Here is a 13,173-nt window from a genome sequence, read left to right as displayed (position 1 = left end):
TCTCTACCCTCTTGATACTCTCTTTGCTTTCACTGACGACCCCAAAGCACAGTTTCCCAGCATGCAGCAGGAGCTTTGGCTGAGGGCTCCTCTTGATACCTGCGTGTGCAATGAGATCGGCCGCTGCACAAACACTCCCGAATAGACCGTCCGAACAGGAGCTCAAAGATGCCTTACTCAACAGCGTCGCTGGACACAACCACGTCTGCAGCTCCAGCAGACCAGCAGCAGCACAGCGCAGAGCAAAGACCTCACCAGACACTTTTAATTGTAGTTCTTTGCATCATCATGGCTATAATCGAGGTGTGTTGGCCTGGGGGTTTCACAGAGTGACATGATCTGACAGTGTCTTGTAGAATTGTGCAGAAATAACTTTTGTGTCTAAGAAAATGCAGATAAGTGTGATACTGCCGAGGGCCCCTGGAACCTGAACAACCCGGCGAAAGCCTCGAGGAACCATCAGGAGCTTCACAAGGAGCTGTTACAGGCCCACAAACAGTAAGATCACCATAAAATGCTCCAAATCAGATACTGTCATGGAGACTTTAATAAATCGCTGAGCTTTTTTGAGTGGGTTGTTGAAATATTGATGATGCCTCGTTCTCTCTCTCTCTCTGGTCTTTTGTGTGGACACACAGGCTGTAATCGTACACCCCGGTTTATTATCAGCCCTCACTGTGACACTGTAATGATAGATCTGCTGACACTACTGTTTGTCATATTGGCTGGTACTGCAGGGAAATATGTAAAAATTACAGTTAAATCTAATATCTATGAAGCCCCTTAGGCTCCTGATGATGGGTTAAAAAAAGATAAGAAGATTTTTTTTTATATAAAACTTTTACATTTCACTGTAAACATTGTGTTGGAAATAATATTAGGTTGAAAGAAAATGTGTATTTCATGCTTTTGTGGGCAAACACAAAGTTTCTTACAGGAATGCAAGAGCATTCCCCCTAGAAAATATTTAATTTGTTCCCTCACAAAACTTTGCATTGCCAGATTACACTTTATGCTCCCTCGCAAAACTTTAGCATTTTGTTGCAATCATTTGCATTCACTCTAATCTTCACGTTCCCAAGCATTTTGATGCAGAAATTTAGATTTTACTTAGATACTTCATGGTTCTTTGCAAAACTTTTGTGTTCACCCTAGAAACTTCATATTCCCAAAATGCTAAAGTGTTGCGTTTCCCTAAAAAACGTCACATTTCATTGCAAAGATTTTGCACTTTGATACAAAACTTTTACATTCAGCTGAGAAACATTCCCTCTTAAAACTTGTGTGATGGAACTAATACAGCATGGGAAGAAAAATGATTTTAATGTTTTTGTGAGTTTCTTGAGAGGGGCTTGAGAGTGTAGCATTGGATCTCCCCTTAAGGAAATTATTAAGTACAGTTCTTCTGTTACTTTCACATGCAGTGTTGTTGATGTTAACCAAAACAAACTATTAAAAAGGTTTTTAAATAAAGTTTAAATAAAATAAGAAAATAATATTAGATGAAAAACCAACAATAAAATTAAAACAACAAAAAAAGCTAATTTAAAACTATTATAGCATATAAAAATGCTAGCATCGTACTGGTAAAAGGCTACTTCTGTATAAGTTGTTTGTGCTTGGGCCCTTTGGGCGGGACAGAGGGCCGCTGGCATGCTGTAAGCCGGAGCTTCAGATGGTTCTGGAGAAGAGGAAGAGAGAGCAGACCCAGAGACAGGAGGGAGAGCAGAGCAGGAGTCCTCTAGAGCAGGTGCTGCTCGAACGCCAGCACAAACATCAGGAGACGATGGTCAGCAGCCTCCTAAACTCTGTGTGTGTATGTGTGTGTGTGTGTATGTGTGCTCTTGTTTTTGTGACATATCAGGACACAACTCTGTATAATGACATGGGTATGACACAGGTATTACAAGGAGAGGGTAATTTATAAACCATACAGAATGAGTTTTTTTTTTTTTTTTTGAGAAAGTAAAAATACACAGAGTTTCTGTGAGGGTTAGGGCTAGGGTTGGTGTAGGGCCATAGACTGTGTGTGTGTGTGTGTGTGTGTGTGTGTGTGCTGAAAACAACTAATCACACAAAACTGCTGTGATTGAACCACAAGGCGAACAACAGTTTTGTAATGTTGTGATTTGTTTTCCACATTGCTCTTGTATGTTTATTAATTCTTGACCGTGTTACCTTTAGTTTCCTGTTTCTACTTTTTTTTTTACTGTGTTACCATAGTAAGTTAATATGAATGAACTGTGCTTTCACAATCTTTAATGTCTTTAATTGTTTACCAGGTTTCAATACCTGTTAGTGGAATCTCATTATCATGGTCAAATTTAAGGTTAAGATTTTGTCAATTGTATTAGCCGTATTTGTTTTGTGATTTGTCTTGTTCCTCAGAAGGAGAAGGAGGAGGAGCAGAGGCTGCGTGAGGAGGCGCAGCTCCTGGAGTTTGTCCGAGTGAGACAGAACCTGAGGAAGGTCCACACAGCTCTACAGAAGACCCTTCACTCCTCAATCTGACACAGTTCACAGTGTTTCAGTAGATTCATTAGTATGTTATTAAATTATTTACAGTCTGTTACAGTTCACTTCTTTTCATAGAAGTCTGTAATAATGAATTAATAATGTTAAAACACACCCATGGTAATCTTAAAATACCATTAGCTGTTATAATAACAATTACTGATAGTAATTCTGTCAAACTATACATAATCTGCTGCAATCATTCTGTCATTTTTGTAAAACCTGAAAGGTCATTAAATAAAAAACAATTCTACATTTTATTTTTGTTCAACTTGTCCTATCTTCGCTTCCGGCTTTGCTACCGTTCGGACGTTCTAGCTTACTGCTCTGCGCTTTGCTTCTTATTTCTGTACTTTTCTCTGATTTTTCTAAGATTTCTACATCAGCAGATCAGCACAGTGCTCAGATAAACAGATTTTTTGGCACAAACGCTAAAACTAAAAACTCTTTGGGACTGGAATAATACTACAAAAAGAAAACTTTGCATCCCACTGCCATCAGCTTACATTCCAGAGACGGGAAAACAACTGCCTACATTCAAACAGAAGAGAGAGAAAATGCCTCCTGTTGGATCTACTGTTGCATGAACTGCTGCAAACTTCTACAAAGGATTGTGATTGTTGAAACAAAGTTACTTGCTGGACTTCCAAGACAGACGGAACACTTAGCAGACCGTCGTCATGGACCCCCTCAGCAAACAGCCGGTGAGTCCCATGAATCTTCTGAATCTCAACAGTTTATACCAAGTGTAGAGGAACAAGCCGAAACTGATCGCCACACAAATTGATGGCACAAATTGGGAGCGAGACCCAAAGGAACACAAAGAACTGTACCCCAGATTCGACTATGACAAGGCTTGTGAATACTGGCATTCAACCTCCCCCTATACATCTTGAGGACAGATTTGAAGCATTAATGAATGTGGGTGAGGAATCCCCAAATGTATTTAAAGATGGATCTGATCATCCAGCAGCTAACACCGCTACTAACAGGCGCTCAAGGACGAGCAGACAGCGGCTTTCAGCTCAGAGCGCAGCCGAGCCAAGGACTCTGATAGTGGGTGACTCTGTTATCAGAAACATCCGTAGCAGGACTACAACAACATGCTGTCTTCCTCAAGCAACGGTCTCTGATGTGAACAAGGAACTTCAGAACATTCTGATGAAGCACAATACTGCAAATCTAATCATCATCCATGTGGGGAAGAATGATATTCGGAAAGAGCAGTCAGAACTCCTTAAGAAGGACTTCATTGAACTCTTTGAAACCCTTCGAAGACTCAAAGTTCAGTCGTTCATCAGTGGACCACTCCCAGCACGTGGAACAAGTATGTTTTCATGGTTGCTTGGGCTGAACACGTGGCTACAAAGATCTTGTAATATAAAAGGAGTGAATTTCATTGACAACTTCAATCTTTTCTGGGGCCATAGACAATTGTTTAAACCGGATGGCCTCCACCCAAACAAACTTGGTGCTAGAGTGTTTAAAAACAATATCTACTTTTCCCTCCGTCACCTTCAGCAGATTGTGTTAATCCATTCAGCACACACACACCGGGTCTGAGTCATCATGTGGTTGACATATCCCACAAGGACACTGATAACACCATGCAGCCAAAACAAGCACTGCTGATAGACACTATCCATGTTGAGCCCTGCCAACAGAGCTCCTCACAGACTGACTGTGATATATCAAAACAACTACAAGATTCAGCACCCAAGGACGACTTTCTGGAAAACAGCCAGGGAAGCCAAGACAACATATCACAGCCACCGGAAAGACCAGAGACACAGCCCATCTCACCAGACACATTATCCCTTTCTGTGCTTCTCACAGAAAATGGACGAATTGGTGTATGCTGGGACTAAACTCTCTCACTCATTTGCTGCAACTCCCTGCAGACATCAACAAGAAAACGGCAGGCCCAAAAACCACCAAAGCCTGTGGGCCCACTGCCACAACGCCAGGGCCCAAACCCTCTATCTGCTGAAGATGAACCAAAAACAACTGATAGCAGCTCTCAGTTATATGTGTCGGGTCCCCGCTATAATAACAGCAACATTCACAAATGCCTACTGAACAAGCGGGAACCCAGTGTGCCTGTAGCTTTCTCTATTTCAGTTTTATCACGTGATAGAAAGTCTAAGGCCATCTCAAGCCGAAGGGCAAACTCATCTAATCTGCGGCCTATTATGCATCAAACTAAAATTGATATAAAGACACAAAGTACAGCCATCAAGTTAGCATCTTTAAACCTTCGCTCACTAAAAAATAAATCATTTCTAATCAATGACTTTATAACCACAAACAATCTGGATTTTATGTTTCTAAATGAAACATGGATTTAAGACAGCTGCAATGCAACAGTCCTTAATGAAGCAGCCCCTCCTAACTTCACTTCCATGAGTGTTTGCAGGACTGTTAGGAGAGGTGGGGGTGTAGCTGCTCTATCTAAAGATGTCTATCAATGCAAGCAAGTGTCATTTGGTCAGTACTTGTCTTTCGAATATCTAGGGATTGTGCTGAAAGGTGCTCCACGCATTCTGTTTATTATTATTTACAGGCCTCCAAAATACTCTCCAGCCTTTGTTGAAGAGGTCACAGAAATGTTATCAATGATTTCCTCAGAGTTTGACTGTTTGGATATTGCAGGGGATCTTAATATTCACATAGATAATGCAAAAAACAAAACTACAAAAGAAATGATAACGGTTTAAACACTTTTGACTTGATTCAGCATGTGCATGGACCCACACACAAAGGTGGACACACTCTAGACTTAATCATCTAGTAGGGGTCTAAACATTTCATCCATTGTTATTAAGGACATAGCACTATCTGATTACTTCTGTATTTTCTTTGATATTTTGATGTCTGCTACAACTGAATCTAGATCGATCTCTGTCAGGAGGAAATGCATTAACGAGAACACAAGTGTACTATTTATGGAGGTTATATCTTTAACACCAAGAATTTTTGCAGACTCTGTTGATATTCTCATTGATTTCTTCAACTCAAAAGTTAAGAGTGTAAATGATGATATTGCTCATATAATAGTAGTAAGAAAACAAACAGACAGAAATCAGTTTGGAGAAGATCAACAGCAGTTCAGACTATGAAAAGACAATGCAGAAAAGCAGAGCGGATGTGGAGGAAGACAAAACTTGAAATTAAAGACAGCCTTCATGTTTTTAATGTGAAACTAGCCACAGCTGGACAGAATTTCTTCTGAAACCTTATAAACAGTAATTTAAATAACACTTACACTATTTTTGCCACTGTTGAGAGACTGACAAACCACCCAAGTCAGATTCCCAGTGAAATGCTCTCTGCAAATGCAATGAGTTTGCATCCTTCTTTTCTGAGAAAATCATCAATATAAGGAAGGCGATTAGCACATCCTCAAGCAATGCAGAGGTCAGACAGATTAGGCCACAATATCAAAAAGATACTATGTCTATTTTTGAAGCAATTGATAGCAAAATTCTGGAAGACACAGTGCAGCACCTAAAATCGTCAACCTGCTTTCTTGACACACTTCCCACTTATTTTTTCAAAAGCGTGCTTGACTGCTTAGAAGCTGATCTTTTTGAAGATTTGTTAAGCCCCTCCTGAAAAAGAGCAATCTTGATAACACCATTTTGAGCAATTTTAGACCAATATCTAATCTTCCTTTTATAGGCAAAATTATAGAAAAGGTCGTTTTTAATCAGCTGAACAAATACTTAAACTCAAATGGATACCTGGACAATTTTCAATCTGGTTTTCGACCGCATCACAGCCCAGAGACAGCACTCATTAAGATAATAAATGATATTCGCTTAAATTGTGACTCTGGCAAAATATCAGTGCTGGTATTGCTAGATCTCAGTGTTGCATTTGACACTGTCGATCATAACATACTACTAGAGAGACTGGAAAACTGGGTCGGGCTTTCTGGGATGGTACTCATATGGTTCAGGTAATACTTAGAAGGGAAAGGCTATTATGTGAGTCTAGGAGAGCATAAAAGTCTAAGTGGACGTCCATGACATGCAGAGTCCCACAAGGGCCAATTCTTGCACCGCTCTTGTTTAGCCTGTATATGCTCCCACTAAGAAAAATAATGGGAAAGAACCAAATTGCCTATCACAGCTATGCTGATGATACCCAGATTTACCTAGCCTTATCTCCAAATGACTACAGACCAATTGACTCCCTCTGCCAATGCATTGATGAAATAAATAGTTGGATGTGCCAGAACTTTCTTCAGTTAAACTGAAGTCATTGCATTTGGAAACAAAGATGAAGTGTTCAAGGTGAATGCATACCTTGACTCTAGGGGTCAAACAACTAAAAATCAGGTCAGGCATCTTGGTGTGATTCTGGAGACAGACCTTAGTTTCAGTAGTCATGTAAAAGCAGTAACTAAATCAGCATACTATCATTTAAAAAACATTGCAAGAATTAGATCTTTTGTTTCCAGCCAAGACTTAGAGAAACTTGTTCATGCCTTTATCACCAGCAGGGTGGACTATTGTAATGGGCTCCTAACTGGCATTCCCAAAAAGACCATTAGACAGCTGCAGCTCATCCATAACGCTGCTGCCTGGATTCTGGCTAGAACCAGAAAATCTGAGCATATCACACCAGTCCTCAGGCCCTTACACTGGGATTGATTTTAAAGTACTTTTACTCGTATATAAGTCACTAAATGACCTAGGACCGAAATATATTTCAGTTATGCTCACTGAATATAAGCCTAACAGACCACTCAGATCATTCGGATCGAGTCAGTTAGAAATACCAAGGGTTCACACAAAACAGGGGGAGTCCTCCTTTAGTTACTATACCGCCCGCAGTTGGAATCAGCTTCCAGAAGAGATCAGATGTGCTAAAACATTTTTAATTCTAGATTTAAAACTCTGTTTAGCTGTGCATTTATTGAATGAGCACTGTGCAATGTCCGAACTGATTGCACTATATTTTCACTGTTTTTATATTTTTTATTTTATTTTATGTAAAATCATTTTCTAACTGTTTTAAATTCATTTTAAATAAGTACATTTTTTTTAATAAATGTATGCTTTTCTTTTATGTAAAGCACTTTGAATTACCATTGTGTACGAAATGTGCTATATAAATAAACTTGCCTTGCCTATCCATGTTTTTGATTAGTATTAGTAGTAGTAGTAAAAAATAATAACGATGTAAAGAGCACTGTGAATTTTAGTAATAGGAGTTGAAGTATTTTTTAATGTCACTAGTGTTGTAAGTTTGTCCTGTTGTAAAAAGTCTAACCAGATCGAACTATTTATTGATTTAAATAATGGTTTTGACTGATAAAACAACTTGCGTTAATGTCAGTCTAATGGTTCCATCGTGAAAAGACGCTCTGCTTGCGCAGAAATCAAACAGTAGCGGTACTTGTGAAACTAGAGCGTGTTGCGCAAGTGCAGCGCTGACATGAGCCCACTAAACACACCCTCATCTGTTGTCCTGCGCTGTGATTGGATGTAATAGTATGTTCCTGAGGTGCTGGCGAATGAGCTCGAGAAAGCGGAATAAACAGGAGCAGCTGTCTGGATGTCGGTCATATGATGCGCCGTTTTTCACCGTCTCTGCAAAAATTGAGGAAGAGTCGAAATAATTTTCACTGTCAGTAGAAAAGAAGACCGTTTAAAAAAATAACAGTCACGTATAGTATAGAAGTGGTATTTTCTTCGTCTGGTGAAACAGGTAAGTGATTATGAAGTGTTTTGCATGCAGGGAAATGACAAGGGGCGCAAGTCTTGACATGATTATTGTTCTTTTTGTAAAGGTGTGTCGAGAGAGAGTTTTCACGGGAATATCATCCTCAGCTATCACAGATTTAACAACCAGTTCCACAAATTAACTTATTGTAGAGAGTCAGCAAACACTTAGACCTGCCTTTACCTCTAAAAGCTTTTAGTTCGTTCAAGCAGATGATGTTAATGAAGCAGTAAGCAAAAGCTTGTGGTTAATAAATGACCTGAACAGCTGACAGTGCTCAATGTTTTATATTTGTTTTTTTAGTTTTCTGATCGGTTAAGATAATGTAACAGAATTCAGAAATAAAAAGCATTATTTAGGAGAATTTAACAAGACTTAAACTGAATTCATCTTTGCATTGCTGAGCTATTGATCATTAAGAGATATAAAGTTAACATATTCACTGACAAAGATCAAGGGTCAGTTAACATCACAGGATCACCACTGCAATACCCACGTACTCAAACTTTATTATGTCCTACTATAAAACAGCCAGCATGTATGACCCTAAACTGTCACTTTTATTTTAAGGAACAATGACTGCAGGATTGCTGGAACAGTATCGAGAGAGAATCCGCACTGAACTGGACAGAGTCGTGGATTTCTGGCTGAAATATTCCCATGACAAGGAACACGGGTGAAATGATTCACAGTTTAATACATGGCTTTAGCAGCATTTCTTTAAAAGGGTCATATGATGCAATTTCAGTTTTTCCTTTCTCTTTGGAGTGTTACAAGCTCTTGGTGCAAAAACAAGATCTGGAAAGTTGCAAAGACTCAAAATCATATTTGAGACTCAAAGACTTAAATCCAAAGAGATATTCTTTATAAAAGTTAATACTTGTGCACACCCCCTAAAACGGCTTGTTTTAAACACACCCCCACGTCTACGTCACTGTGTGGGAAGATTTGCAAAATGCTGTTTACTTCACTATATTACAATTAAATCCTAATCTAATCATGACAAACTGTATATTGTTGGAAAGGTCTAAGACTCCTAAATAGATATTTTACCAATCTTTTTTAAAAAATGGCAAGAGTGTACCTCAAAAACCTACATCATTACCATGAAAATGGTACATAAAAATCATGTTACAAAATGTTTTCAGTCATGAATCACGCATTTTCAAGTCTGTTCAAAAATGTGAGTGACAGTTAACAGGTTAACAAATAATTGATTTAATGTGGCTGAAATATAATGCCCCAGTTAAATGTTTTTCATTTTATTCACTTTAGTGGGTTTTTGAACTGCCTTGCAAAAGATGGGAAGGTCTATGATGAGCTGAAATATGTGTGGTTACAAGGGAGACAGGTTAGAGATTTTATTTATTGTAATTTTAGTGTTTATTTTCATATTGTTTCTATTCATATATTAATCATAAGCTAATGTTTTTGTTTCTCTATTTGTTTAAAATCAATTATTCTTTTTTTTTTAAATAAAAGCTGTTAAATTGAGTGTCTGATGCCTGACATATCCACTAGGTCTGGATGTACAGCAGGCTGTATCGTACAGTGGAAAGATTTCACAGACCTGAGATTCTCGAAGCTGCTAAATCAGGTTTGGGATTCAGTTTTTTAGTTGCTTTTTCCATCCAGCCATTTGAGCAGTGACTGCTGAGAATTCAGCTTTGTTATTACAAAAATAAATTATATTTAAAATAAGTTTTCTATTTTTTTATTTGTATTTAGTACTCCCCTAAAAAAGCGAATGCATGAAACGCGTTGACACATACAGTAAATCAGAAGTCAAAATAATAACATTTCCCCAAATGACCCTGTTTAAAAGTTAACATGTATACATGCATCTTGACTTTCAGGTGCTGCATTTCTACAAAAGTTTGCTCGAGTTCAGGCCTCCGGCGGCCCGGGGAAATGTGCCTTCTGCCTGACGAGAGATGGGCGAACAGTGAAGGTGCAAAGGACAATATTCAGCGAGTGTTTTTATGTGATGGCTATGGATGAGCTGTCCAGGGTTACACACAACAAAGAGATGCAGGTAAAACTATAATATAACTACTTAAAATGGATTATATAATGACATAATGCAAACAGAATTGACTCTGCCAGTTAGGTCATGCTTTATACATTAAAAAAAGTGATTTATAGCTTATGCATTTAACTGTTTTCTCCGCTCTGATTTGATAGATATAAATAACTTTGTCTTTTAGGTTATTTTCTATATCTCATGGTTGATGTCAGGTTTTGTCTTGTCTGTGTTCTCCACAGGCAGATGCCGAGAGCTTGATGGATCGCTTGATATTCTGGGTTCAGACTGATTCGTCGGATCTTGGTCGTCCTCAACTTCCTGGTGATCCACCAATCAACAGCATGGCAGTTCCCATGATGCTCCTGTGCCTGGTAGATCAGCTGACAGAGGGTAGAACCGATGTCGCAGAAAAGTACAAAGACCTGAGCGGATGGTGTGTGGAGCGGATACTGCAGCACATACAGGTGAGCCAACATTAAACAAGCTTCAGTGCTGTGACACCAAGCCTAAAACGTGCCTTAAAAAATTCTGAGATGAAGGACATCCCAAATGATGCATTATACTAAATTCTTTCATCTCAGAGAGATGGAAAAGCCATTTTGGAAAATGTCACATTGAATGGAAAGGAGCTTCCTGGCTGTCAAGGGCGTTTGCAGAACCCTGGTAAAAGATCATTTCAAAATACAACAGGATCAATGTCTACCTGATTACAATATGAATGAAGCCTCCTCATGCATTCTTTAATCAGTATGTTAGCTAGTTTAACTGCAACTTATAAAGACTTTGGAGGAAATCCAACCTCACTGTCGCTTTCCATATTAATGCAGCCTCCGTTACGATCTCTCTCTAGGTCACGCTCTGGAGGCTGGCTGGTTCCTGCTGCAGTACGCGATGACGAAAGGAGACGTGCAGCTGCAGAAGACAGCAGTGGATAAGTTCATGGAGATCCCCTTCCACACCGGATGGGACAAACAACATGGCGGCCTTTTCTACTTCCTGGATGTAGACGGTCATTGTCCGACTCAGGTCAGATTATATCCATGATTCAATGTCAAATTTGACTAAGGTGAGACCAGGCCAGCAGTCGGCCATCCCTGAGAATCGGTCAGCAGTTTTTGGTGCGAGCTCCACACCATAAGCACTAATCAAACCCATTCTGTTGCTTTTTGGCTGACTGAACGTGTGCTCAGAGAAAAATCCCTCTGGGGTGCATTTCCCAAAAGCATAGTTGCTAACCTGTTAGCTGTTAATGGGAAATTGTATTGCAACCAACAAAGTTGCTAACCAAGCTAACCTTTTGGGAAATGCACCCTAGATTGGCTCTTTAGTTTAGTAAACCAGTGTGCAAGAAGTAAAAATAAAACGAGGGTGTTGAAAGTGTGCATGTTAATATTTTTATGACATGGCTTCCTAGAATAAACAAAGTGACCCAACATGATTTCTATTCAAGATAGCAAAACAGGTGCTGCTTTGTATAAGGTTTACATATCCACAGTCCTAGCTTTGAGTTTCCTTTTTGAATTATTTCAATAGATTACTGCCCCCTGCTGGTATGGAGAGTTATTTCCTCTCAGACTCCATTAATTGGAAATGCACATTCTAACTTTTAATATTGTGGTTTTCAGCCAAAGTTCCTTTTTTGTTGTTGTTGTTCAGCTCTTGCTCTTGAATTGTGACATGTTTTAATGTATGTCTTCCAGTTAGAGTGGAATATGAAGTTGTGGTGGCCTCACTGTGAAGCTCTGATTGCTTACCTGATGGCTTTCGGTCACAGCAGAGAGCCTGTGCTACTGGAGCGCTTCAAGCAGATCTACGACTACACCTTCACACATGTAAGAGATGTGTTTCAGAGGCATTTCTTTCAGGCTAAGGCTCTTTCAATATAAGCACAAGAAGTTCAGATCCATCACGTTCTCTCCTCCAGTTTTCTGATGAGGAACATGGCGAATGGTTTGGATATCTGAGTCGGCAGGGAGAGGTGGTGCTGGATTTCAAAGGAGGACCCTTCAAAGGTGAGTAGCTATAGACAAAATGCTTTCAATCACGGCCACCTTCTGTAGATTTTTGTTGTATGATTATTCAGATCCAAAATGAATAAATTTTTTATTTTTTTTTGAGCAGCAGAGCATCTTTCAGACCCAATTAATTATAAGCTACACTACCATTCAAAAGTTCGGGGTCAAAGATTTTCTCTATATAACGTTGGTCTCGAATATATTTGAATACATTTAAAAAATGTTCTCCAACATTTGTCCAGGGTTCTTCCATGTTCCTCGCTGTCTCTACATGTGCGAGAAGCTTCTGGACGCTCTTCTTGAAAGCCAGGATTCTTGAACTTGCAGACATTTTGCACTCCATGACCAAGATATGACTGGAAGTGTAACTGAGCATTTTGCATAAAAATGCAATTATAACATTTTAATCAGAGTTTTAACTATTCTAATTGGGTCTTAATTACAGTATTACTGCTACATTTATATTATGGGTTCACATTTATAATTTTGTTCATTTTAAAGCCATTTATCCAACATTGAAATGAAAAAGGGACCAGTTTTGCTTTGATTTAATTCTTTCTAGCCGTGGCCAGTACTGTGCTCGCTAGCTGATTGTCTTGATATGAAGTTTTTATTCAGCTATGGGAGTTTATATACGTCCTTAAACTTGAAACCACTCCTCTGATGATGACTGTCCTCTTTTGGTCCATCGATTACTTTAATTTTATAATTTTGCATACATTATAAAACGCTTGTAAAGACATTCCAAATGTGCTGAATAAATGTTGACCTGTCTGATCTTTGTTTCGGCTTATCTTACTGTGATACTTTTGTAAATCTCACTATGCATACGACTGGACTTGAAAATAAACTCAGTTTATCACTTCAGATAAGCTACGAGTTTAT

The 13,173-nt window shown here is 39.0% G+C and overlaps 2 protein-coding genes across 2 annotated transcripts; both read left to right on the top strand.

Annotated features, from left to right (window-relative positions):
• The first annotated feature begins 1,638 nt into the window (after positions 1-1,638).
• Positions 1,639-2,772, top strand: si:ch211-218o21.4 (actin-associated protein FAM107A). The gene is made up of 2 exons (XM_052564313.1): positions 1,639-1,789; positions 2,389-2,772. Exons 1-2 carry the CDS (start codon positions 1,676-1,678, stop codon positions 2,509-2,511), a joined length of 237 nt encoding a protein of 78 aa, XP_052420273.1. The 5' UTR covers positions 1,639-1,675; the 3' UTR covers positions 2,512-2,772.
• Positions 2,773-8,054: 5,282 nt separating this feature from the next.
• renbp (renin binding protein) lies at positions 8,055-13,063 on the top strand. The gene is made up of 11 exons (XM_052562654.1): positions 8,055-8,232; positions 8,818-8,923; positions 9,523-9,598; positions 9,769-9,844; positions 10,104-10,282; positions 10,513-10,737; positions 10,855-10,936; positions 11,124-11,299; positions 11,974-12,105; positions 12,198-12,285; positions 12,531-13,063. The coding sequence occupies exons 2-11, from the start codon at positions 8,823-8,825 to the stop codon at positions 12,605-12,607; spliced, it is 1,212 nt and encodes a 403-aa protein (XP_052418614.1). The 5' UTR covers positions 8,055-8,232; positions 8,818-8,822; the 3' UTR covers positions 12,608-13,063.
• The last annotated feature ends 110 nt before the right edge of the window (positions 13,064-13,173 follow it).

This window comes from Carassius gibelio, chromosome B8 (genome assembly GCF_023724105.1).
Source record: "Carassius gibelio isolate Cgi1373 ecotype wild population from Czech Republic chromosome B8, carGib1.2-hapl.c, whole genome shotgun sequence".
NCBI classification, from domain to species: Eukaryota; Metazoa; Chordata; class Actinopteri; order Cypriniformes; family Cyprinidae; genus Carassius; species Carassius gibelio.
The sequence above is the reverse complement of the archived record's forward strand: the minus strand, read 5'-3'. Positions and strand labels throughout refer to the sequence as shown.